Genomic DNA, 10,081 nt, shown 5'->3' on the forward strand with positions numbered 1-10,081 from the left:
GGTCAGACCCTGGGTTTGCATTAAGGAACAAGGGTTTCTTGCAGCCACAGGCAGCCTCATATCAAGCACCCAACAAATAAGTGGGGGTTTCAGAGTGTAACTCCATCCACCCATCTCCACCTTTTAGAGAGGTTCCCAAGGTCATGGGAAGTGAAGGACTTCATGTAGCCCTCAGAAGGACAGCATAAGTCAGACAAAGTCCACCTCACCCATCAGGAACCTGGTAGGCTAGTATAACGGGAAAAAAGGGGCCATCTAAACCATCCTGTGCTGAGCCAGAGCCAGCACTACTTCCAGCTTTCTGACAAGCCCTGGTCTAACAGTAAAAGTTTCCGGCAGTGGAGATGCAGCATTTCTTCAGCTGCCTCTACCTGCTAAATGGAATTTCCCCCTAAAATATGACCCCAGGGACTCCTCTGGTTTCTTGACCTACCAGAAGTAAACTCAGAGAGTACTTCTTTTCACTTTCTCTTTGCTATGCTCCTCTGTGCACTTGGAGACCATGTAATCCATTCCTGGAAGCAAGATTAACCCAAGTTTCTTCATCCTGTTCTTGGAGAGAAGGTCATCTAGACCTCTGACCAAACTTAGTGCTGTTCTCCCCAGTCCTCCCAAGTGGGTGCACACCCTTTCAGAGTCCAGCTGTCCCATCGAGGTCCACCTCTCCCAGTGAGATTGACTTATATAACTTATGTATGACAGGACCACACTCATGGGTGAGGTCCAAAATCCTCACTAAAGGAATCTCAGAGATAAATTAAGCAGCTGTCCCTGCTGATGCAGTGACAGCGAGTTGCAGAATATGTACTCCCTTGTCCTTATCCCAACAGCTGCAACAGAACTCCCATTTCTTTCATTACCACTGCACCACATGCCAACCTGGGCTGGAGACCTGGAGGCTTGGCTGAGCTTGGTAGAAGGCTGATTCACAAATGGCTCTTTATGGTGATTTTTGCTTCAGTCTGCAGTAACACAGTTTTTAACACCAGTTCTACAGCACACGGGCATGCCAGGAGATGCTATTTTTTGCAACAAGCCACCTGTGTTAGATTTGCTAGCAGCAGGGCTCGTGAGAAGTTTAGTTTGAAACCAGGCCAAGGTAGAGAGAGCATCCCTCCTACCATCCCCTGTCAAGCCTGCTAAATATCTGCTGCTCCAAGTGTCTGTACAGGGATGTGGAGCAAAGTAGTACAAACAGGGCAGAGCCTCCCTCCCTTACCCACAGCGGGAAGTGCCGAGTTGACTGGCAGCATCTCCAGGACCTGCTGCCCTCCTGAAGCCAGCTGAATCCCACAGGCTCGGCAAAGAGCACGGACACAGCCTTCAGAAACAGCACGGATCAACACAGTGGGCTTCAACCCTGCCGGCACCCCAGGCAGGCAATGAAACACACAGCCCTGTCAGCTCTGACACTGGGAATTCCCTGGAGTAGCTGGCCTTGGCTGGGTCAGAGGACAACGCTGGAGCATTGCGCAGTAGCTGGGAAATGAAACCAAGAGCTGTGAGAAGAGGCTGAATCTGTAGCTGTAACAAATCCGGGACACTTCTGCTTTTGTTCTTTCAAGTACAGTAGCTGCCATCCATCACCATTAATGCTGACTGGTGCGTTTCCAAAAGCTGCGTCAGCTAAATAAAAGGTGGGAAAACATAAGCTGCAGGTACTTTCAAGGAAAGCAGTTGATTTATTCACCAAAGACCACCTCCGCATCTCACATTTCTGGAGCATCCTCCCTCCCACGGGCAGCAGAAAGTCACGGCTTGATAATTTAAACAGGATTAAAGAGTGCGCATGTAAACACAGTTGTGTGCTTGCAGTGAGGGGGCAGTCAGTGCACATCCCAGCAGAGGAGGGGCTTTCCCAGGCAAAACACCTGCAAGAAAGAAAACATTGCTTTCTGTGGGAAAGTAGAGAAGAATGAGATGTGTTTGGAGAAGGGACTGACTAAAGGCTGCAGTGGATGAACATCCCAAGCCAAGAAGCCATACCTGGCAAATCTGCAGTGATAAAACACAGCTGCCAAATTGTCTGGACAGGCACACAATAGTCACCATGCCAGCAAAATCTAGGGCTGAAGGACCAAAGGGAACTGGTCAGAAACTGTCAGCACAGGGTCAAACAGAGAGAGGGAGACACCAGGATTAGACGTTTGCATTTGTTAGATCTAAACAAAGATTTAGAAAATCTTCTGAGTCTGCCTTACTACCAGCAGTCTTCTGGCTCTCCCTTTCTGCCATGGACAAAGAGAGGTTTCTCATGTGGGTATAATGCCTCGCGCTGCACACCAATTTTCTGAATTCATGAGAAGCTCAAAAATCTTCTCTTCTTTGCTTGCCCAGTTCTTGCCCCATGGCTGTCCCTCCCATCCACTTCCTAGCAGAGCTAACCAGATCTTCACTAGCCCCCTCAAAGCCCCATCCCTGCAGTCTGAGCTGGCGGTGACCCCTCACCTCATTCTCTTACAGAACCAGCTCTTTTTTTTCTATGCACCCAGACAATTTTGCTGTGGTTGCGGAGTAATTGAGAAAAGAAGGGATGATAGGTGTCCCCCAGCCTTCTGTCCAGGGGACACACTATGGGGAGCAGGAAAAAAACTTACCTGGAGGCACAGCTAAGCAGGGAAACAGGAGGGAGAAGTGAGTAGGGCCACAGAAACAGCACTAGGCCTCCAACCACTACCTACTGTTTCATCAAGAGGGACAGGTAGCCTGCAGTAGGTACTTTCCAGAGTCTTATGTCAGCAGGATAAGTGTTCTATTTGCTTGTCCTTCTGGTTTTCTCTTTATCTCCAGTTTTTACTGCTACTGTGCATAAAGAGAAGATGAGTGCATCCGACGGCAGAGAGGATGGGTCTCCTCTCCCTTTCTAAAGGGTGGGCTGAGCCCTGGACCCGGGCAAAGGTGCACCTGGCTCGTGGCTGAGCTCACACTGCAATGAGCTGCAGTACCTGCCGCTTCTAAAAACACAAAGCTGAGCCCTGCCTAGGCACAAAGGTCTCCATAACAGACAAATTCTGGGCTCGATTTGACTCCAGGGGCTAGGGCCAGGAAAAGCACACTGGTCCCATGCTCCAGTCCTGGGAATCAGACCATGGAGGTGCAGGCTGGACAATATCACCAGGGACAGTTCAGCTGCAGGAAGGATGGCACCAGCTGCTTCTCAGAACCCCACCACCCGGCTAAGAGTTCTGGTATCTTCCCACAGGACAAATCTCAGCAGAAAGTGTCCGGAGAAGCAGCAAGCAGCACTGGTGATGATATGCTGGGAATGAGGTGGGAGCAAGCAGGGGCCTGAGGATGAGAAATACCAGGTCTGGATCCTCTCCATCATCCACACCTGTTGTTTAGGCAAGAGCAAACAGTAAAAAGAAACAAAACTAAAGGGTATTTTCCTCACCTGGCTTCCCACCCTTCCCAACCATCCACATGTCCCATCTCCTCACAAGAACCCAGGCAGGTCCCTGAGCCCACGCCAGCTGGATCTGCACTGGTGCCAAGGACTCTGTGTCCATGGAGAGCAGACCCTTGCCTTGGCAGCAAGGAGAGGAGACCACCAGCATGGGGAACAACTGGCCATTACACTAATAAATGTGCCCAGGACACATTCACAGCTCCTGTTGACTGTTTGGCACCAAGGAGTGATGTGAAGAAGGTGATTGAAGGCTGTGAGAGGGGGAACAGCTTTTAGCCCCCACAGTGCTGCTCATCTTTCCTGCCAGTGCTTCTGAGGAGGATGCAGCTGGTTCCTCCCCAGTCACTTCAGAAGCAGCATATGCAACACATGAGGGATGCTGGTGAGAGAAAAAGCCCCTTTACACTGCCTCTTTGTAGGCAAGGGACAAAACCAGTTCAGTAAAGCCCTTGGAAATGGTATTATGGCACCAAGTGAGACCAGCATAGCAGTGCCACTGGTGCCTTGCTCTTGTTGCAGAGAAGCAGATGGGTGGTTTTGCTATGGACCTTCAATCCTACCCTGTGCCAGGTCAGGCCTTGAGATAGCAGCAGACTGTGCCTGCTGTGTCTGGTGCCCCTTGAACGCAGCCTGGGAAGCATCCGAGACCACTTTCACCATGCCAGTGAGAGACAAGAGTGCTCTCATGATCCCAGCTCTGAGTCCTGGCTGCCAGGGAACGACCCAAAGCCTTCTCAGTTTGCTTGCATAGATGCAGCCTTGTCTTTCTCTCCTCGCCTTGTGTCCAGTCACCAAGAGAGTGGCTGTTCTGTCAGCTCCATATGAAGGCTTTTCAATTATCATACCTTGTATTATCACAACATGTGAAATGCAGGTCCCAGATTTGGATAAAAGACTACAGGTGTTTCAGCCAATGATCCAGAACACCTCACACCAAAGTGATCCCTGCACATAGCCCCAGAGCTACTGAGGGTATGTCTGCATTGTACTGCAATGGATTCTACTCCTGCTCCACTAACTCCTGAGGATACAGTAAGGGTAGGAAAAGAGCAGGAAAAGCATGTCTGGGAAGAGAGAAACAGAAGGACTTTTTAACTGAAACTAGCTTTTGGCTGGGAATCGAGGTCTTTGACATGACAGTGACTAGCTGCTTTCCCTAAGGAAAGTGGCTGCTTCCCTCTGAAGAGATCGTTGACATTTTGTATCAGAAAAACTCACTCCCTAGTTTATTAAGCACTGACCCTGGCTTGTTTTAGACAGATTTCCAAGAGTCAGGCTCTGAAGTGGGGACAGCTGCAGGGCTGGAGGACAAGAGCCAAGACAATGTACGGAGGACAGGAGCCAAGAAAATATACCTAGTCCAGGAGAGCATCTACTCTCATCCTTCCCTGGGAGTAAGAGCAGCTTGCTGCCAGAGCTGGGACAGGGATCAACACCCACTTGAGAAGGTAGAAAAGGTATAAAAGGACCTGGCAGGGATCTGTGGTGAACAGCTGCATTGCTCTGAGGAGGGCAGATTTACAGCTCCCAGGAAAGATGGGAGCTATGGGGTTTGCAACCATGTTCTTACAGGCAGGTAGGCCAAGCCATCCCTCAAACTCTGATGGAAGTAGATAAATCTGCTTCCAACATCTAAGAAGTCAGTGCAAGCCCCTTCTCCCTCAGCTTCTCTGGTCCAGGACACCATTCTCCTTGTCAGGGTAGCCTGCAGCCAAGGATGAATCTGATCTGTCCCAGTCTAAGCCCCTCTGGCAGTCCCTGCCATTCACAGGGACCCTCTCCCTGAGAGCTGCAGTAGCTCAGCCTCAGTGCAGATCCATGCCAAGCATGCTCCCTCTCCCCAGCCACGGTCCCCTCACAGGTCAGCGAGCGAGCAGTGGGAAGGCTTCTGTCCGAGCAAGCTCCAGTTATCCTCATTTCCCACTCATGCTGTTTGTCTTGGCCTCTCTTCCCACACCAACCTTCCCTCTCTTCTTCTTCCTGGGATTGAATTGCTGGGGCTGTCACTGTAGTTAATGAGCTGGGACAGAGCTGATGCTATGGGAAACTCAGGCTTAGAGCCATCCTAGCCTGGGGCATTGTGTGTGCACACACACCAGCAGTGCCCCAGAGGGGAGAACAATTGAAAAAGAGACAAGCCCCCAGCAAGTGGGCCAGACGACCAGGGGAGGAGAAGGAATGGAGCTAAGCTTGCATTCAGGACATCTCAGCAAAAGCGGTCAGGTGCCTGGACACTCCCTGGCTTGAACAGCCCCAGTCACTGCACCACCATGGATGCCATACCAAGGAGGCCTGGGGGCCATGTTCCCTCTGCCTTCAAAACCAGTCCCTCGGCCATCTCAGTCCCAATCTGTGCCCAGGCATGCTGGCTGACATCAAACCTGACTAATTTAATGGTGAGGACAGTCACATTTGACACTGTGGTGCTTGGGAGGAGACAATGGTGCCTGGCTGATGGCCATGCAAATTCTACTTGTGCATGTTCAGCCCATACTTCAGCTGGATGGAACAGCTTTGTTCAAAAATCACATGGTCTGGGCAAAAGGGGGTATAAGGACACTTTGAGACAGCAAGACAATAGTCACAGAAGACCCAAGGCTCAGGAGGAAAATAGCTATGGACTCTCATCCCACTGTTGATGACAGGCAGGAGCTGGTGGGCTGCCATCTGTGCCTTATCCATTGATGCTCCCAGGATGTCTTCAGTAGCCTCCATTTCCCCAAAAGCCCTTTCTTCTCATCTGCACTCCAGCTGCTAGCAAGCACCAACCTGCTACACTGTGCCTCACTTTCCATTTACTGCAAGGACAAAACTCCTGTTCCTGCAGCTGTTCTTCCATGTCCTGTGCTTCTGTGGGAGCTGAGAGCTGGGAAGCTCCAGCCCAGTAGCTGCACTGGCAGGACTGGAGAGGTTTGGGCTGGATGGTGCAATACTGGCATGCTCCCTCCCACCCCATCTCTGCACACATACTCCCCAGGATGTGCTCCAGCAGCCTGGCTGAGCAGTGCAGAGCAGAGCACCTGCTTCAACCATGGTGCTGAGAGACTCTCAAGGGAGACCTACAGCCCAGCTGCTGTAGAACATCCTTCACCCCTGTGAAATGCCTTTCCCATCCCCCACACCCCCAGCACAGCCCCCTTGCCACTGCAGCATGGCAGGTAGTGCTGGCTGCACACCCCACGCTCCACGCTGGCTTTCGGACTCAAACACGGGGGCACATCAACTCTCTGCTGTCTTTTCTTTTTATTTAACAAAATCTCAGCACAATAAAAAAGAGAGAAAAGAAGCAGCATACACACAGAATAGTTGCAATGAACAGATCTAGCAGCAAATAACCTGAGAGTTCCAGGCATGGGCATGGGACAGGGTTTGAAGGTGGTGCCAGGCTGGGGGACTGAGAAGGGGATCAATGTCCCTGAGGAGAGAAGGGGCTAAGAGCAACATCACTGCCCGCTCTGCAGCTGCCATGTTACTGGCTCTATTTCTACCCTTTCAAGGAAGGGCAGCAAATGGTGCCAGGAAGTCAGGAGTGAGAGAGGAACCACATTGGCCATACATTGTCCAAGTTCATCTAAGCTGTGCATGGCCATTGAGGAACATCTCCAGCATTCCCTCCATCCCAACACTGTCCCATCCCAGCAGCCTTTTCCAGGGATGCAGAAGGAGTCATGCTTGGGGCTGACAATGGAAACCAAACAGATCAAACTAGAGCTGGAGGTCACAGCTGCTCTGCTAAAGGGAAGTCTGAGACTGCCCAAACTCGCCTTGCAGATCAGTCCATCAACCAGCTTCCAGGCTACAAAGCCAAAGGAGTCCCACAGCCCTTGGCTCAGCCTGACACAGGTGTTTGGGTCACATCAGAGACAGAAGGAAAGGGAGAGAGCAGACAGGGCGCTGCCCAGCCCCACACACTGGCACAAGTCCTGAGGGGGGTCAGCCCTGAGGCTAGAAGTGGAAGCAGGTTGGCTCCATTAGCATTCGATTCACAGCTGGGAGCTGGTCCCACTCGAGGTGTTGGTACCAGCCATGGGCTTCTTTGGAGACTATTTGCCCTGGTGTTTGGCCTGGGGAAGTGAAAAACCCAACTGTTATTAGTGTGCAACTCGGGGCAGGAGCCTCTCCAGAGTCCCTTCCTCCACTTTGGACCTGGCAGGGCTTGCAAAATGCCCACTAAACTCATCCCAAGCCCTCCCCATGAAGGTGCACAAACAGTAGACTCCAAGCTTCCAGGGTGGAAGCAGGGAAGGGTTTGCTCTCGGTGCTGTTTGCCATGGCACCCATCAGGTTCAGCCAAGAGTGGCACTGGGTGGACAACAGCCCCAGGGCTTCATTTGTTTGAGGTGGAAGAGGGCCTACAGAGGAGACAGAGAGGCCCCAGTTGGAGGGAGGACAGATGGGGACCAAGACAAAGTATCCATGTCTCAGCAGAGCATGTCCCTGGGCTGCTCTTCCCAGCAGCTCAGTCACACTGGGAAAACCCTGTTTGGCAGTGGATAAATCAACCCCCAGGCTGCCCTCATGCCTGTCTGAGAACAGGGATGGTTCTTACCTTCCTGGCAAAGCTCGCATCCAGCTTCTCTTGGAGACGAATCACCCACGGGGACTGGAGCGGGGCACAGAGGCGCTTGCCTCTTGTGGTGATGAATCTGCCAAGCCCATGAGGGAAAAACAAAATGTAGTGAGCAGGACACCCTGGGGGTGCTCAAGAACAGCTCAAAGTCTCACCCCCTGCCTCCCTCACTGCCCTTCTCCATCTCTACCTTTAGATGACTTTCTTCACTGACTTTTGTCCCATAGTTTCCCGTCTCAGCTGGTCCTCCTCTGACTGAGAATCTTGATCTCTTTCCCCAGGATCTCTTTCACAACCCTCCCCATTCGTTTCTCTCTCAAACCCAGCTCAGCATCCCTCCTCCACCCTGCTTTGCCCCCATCCCTGAGTCCCTGCAAGGTCCGTCCCTCGGCCATCACAAGCTCTTGTCCCTCAGCCGTCAGCACTCAGGCTCTTACACTGTAGCAGGGATGTCACAGCCATCCTGCACCAGCTGGAGCCGGTAATCCTGCACTATCCGCCATGGAATGGGCGTCTCCTTTGTCCGCAAGCAGCAGTCGAGGACGTTGTTCCCGCCGTGCACTGGAGGAGGAGGAATACACACGCAGGCTGAGGTCAGCGGCACCGCTCCCAGCCTCCCTGGAGGGCGAAGGGGCCGCGGTGGAGCCGGGCGCCCCGGCTGGGCACACGGGCACCAGCTTTATTGCTGTCACACCCCCATGCCAGGAGCCCTTTGCCTCTTTCCAGCAGAAAGCAAAGGAGATGAGGGACAGCAGATAGGCAGAAGGCAACCCTTCTACATGACTGGGTCCCTTCTGCACCCCTTTGCTGCACCCCAGCAAGCAAAGCAGGACAGGGGGGTTTTTACTCGGCATCAGGATGCTGCAGTACAGGCACCCATTCCCGAGGGACTGGGGATGACTTCAGCTTTGTTTACTGAGGCAGTCATAGGTTTGGCAGTCACCCCATCACCAGCCCACCCCGCACCGATCATTCCTGTGACAGCTGAGGAACACAACTGCCTGCACTTCTCTGCAGGGAAGGGGATCTCAGTCACACTAACAGCAAATGCTATACTCACTGCTAATGCCCAACAAGGCTGGCAGTGCCCAGGGATGTCTGTAACCCCCTACAGCGAGATGTAGCACAACACCACAAGGTGCCCGGACTCCCCACCTCTGCACCGCAGAGCAGAGGTTCTGGTGTCACCCATCCAGACAGCTGTGACCAGTGCAAACCCCATGTCCAACACCAGCAGCCTCTCAAATATAGGCCCTGCCCTAACACATGCCTTCCCTCCCACTCCCAGTCCTGCCACTTACCCTGAGGCTGCCTCAAGCCAGAGTGTGACAGGGGTGCTCCTGAGGTGTACTAGGGAGAACTGGACCAAAGTTATCCCAGCCCAACTTGTGCAAGCTGGGCTAAGGCATCAGGAGGCAGGATTACTCCACAGCCTTGCCCAAACACACCTTCCCAGCCCCAGAGCCCTGCAGGCCCCTGCCTGGACTTTGGGCAAGACAAAGTACCTCTAGGACAGGCTGCAAGCAGAGGATGCAGGAAGGCTGTGACAGAGCCTCAGCCATGAGTCCCTCTAAAACTCAAATGCAAAAGAGAGGCAGAAACTGAATTCTCTCCCTTCTGCAGGAAAGGCAGCGTGAGAGGTTCCCTCTTACCATCCAGGATACATCCCAGCACCAGGAGACTGAGGCAGAGAAGATGTAGCTGCTGCATTTTGCAGAGGATGGGCTGGAGGCGAAGGAGCTCCAGGCAGGAGAGGTGAGCTCTGAACAGCTTCCCTGCACTCTGCTGCAGCTGCTCCCTGCTGCCTATATACCCTTCCAGCCCTTAGCTTTCACTTTCTTTTGGATAAGAGGGTTGGGAAGTTGCAACAAGTCTTGCCACAGGCTGGATTTTAATCTTTGAACAGTTCCCAGATATACCACTGCATTCCCTGCAGCCAGCTGCTCTGTGGTCCCAGAGCCAAATCCTCTCTTTTCCTCTCATCTGCCTGCACTCAGGCCACAGGGGTTTCTGATCAGGACCAGGCAGCTCCAGGGTCCCTTTACCTTATGAAAACATCTCAGGGCCCTGGGATGTCACACGGGTGGTCCCACACCATATAT

At 52.6% G+C, this 10,081-nt stretch overlaps 1 protein-coding gene across 2 annotated transcripts; it reads right to left on the reverse strand.

The window, feature by feature from the left end:
- Positions 1–1,403: 1,403 nt before the first annotated feature.
- LOC135406938 (C-C motif chemokine 19-like) lies at positions 1,404–9,752 on the reverse strand. 2 transcript variants are annotated; one of them, XM_064641528.1, is made up of 4 exons: positions 9,632–9,745; positions 8,417–8,540; positions 7,959–8,055; positions 1,404–1,871 (listed from the first exon to the last, which is right to left on the reverse strand). In XM_064641528.1, exons 1-4 carry the CDS (start codon positions 9,687–9,689, stop codon positions 1,827–1,829), a joined length of 324 nt encoding a protein of 107 aa, XP_064497598.1. In that variant the 5' UTR covers positions 9,690–9,745; the 3' UTR covers positions 1,404–1,826. The 2 variants fall into 2 exon arrangements, with proteins under 2 accessions (XP_064497598.1, XP_064497599.1); XM_064641529.1 differs by lacking the exon at positions 1,404–1,871 and adding an exon at positions 6,490–7,473 and having other exon boundaries at positions 9,632–9,752.
- Positions 9,753–10,081: the final 329 nt, after the last annotated feature.

The sequence above is a fragment of the Pseudopipra pipra genome, chromosome Z (genome assembly GCF_036250125.1).
Source record: "Pseudopipra pipra isolate bDixPip1 chromosome Z, bDixPip1.hap1, whole genome shotgun sequence".
Classification (NCBI taxonomy): Eukaryota; Metazoa; Chordata; class Aves; order Passeriformes; family Pipridae; genus Pseudopipra; species Pseudopipra pipra.

Excerpts from the sequence above, each read along its gene's own strand:
- LOC135406938 (XM_064641528.1), bottom strand. The coding sequence starts at position 9,689 with ATGCAGCAGCTACATCTTCTCTGCCTCAGTCTCCTGGTGCTGGGATGT. Across the intron at positions 8,056-8,416 it reads TGTGACATCCCTGCTACAGT|ATTCATCACCACAAGAGGCA; the intron begins GTAAGAGCCTGA and ends TGGGCTTGGCAG. Across the intron at positions 1,872-7,958 it reads ATGCGAGCTTTGCCAGGAAG|GTGTTTTGCCTGGGAAAGCC; the intron begins GTAAGAACCATC and ends TCTTTCTTGCAG.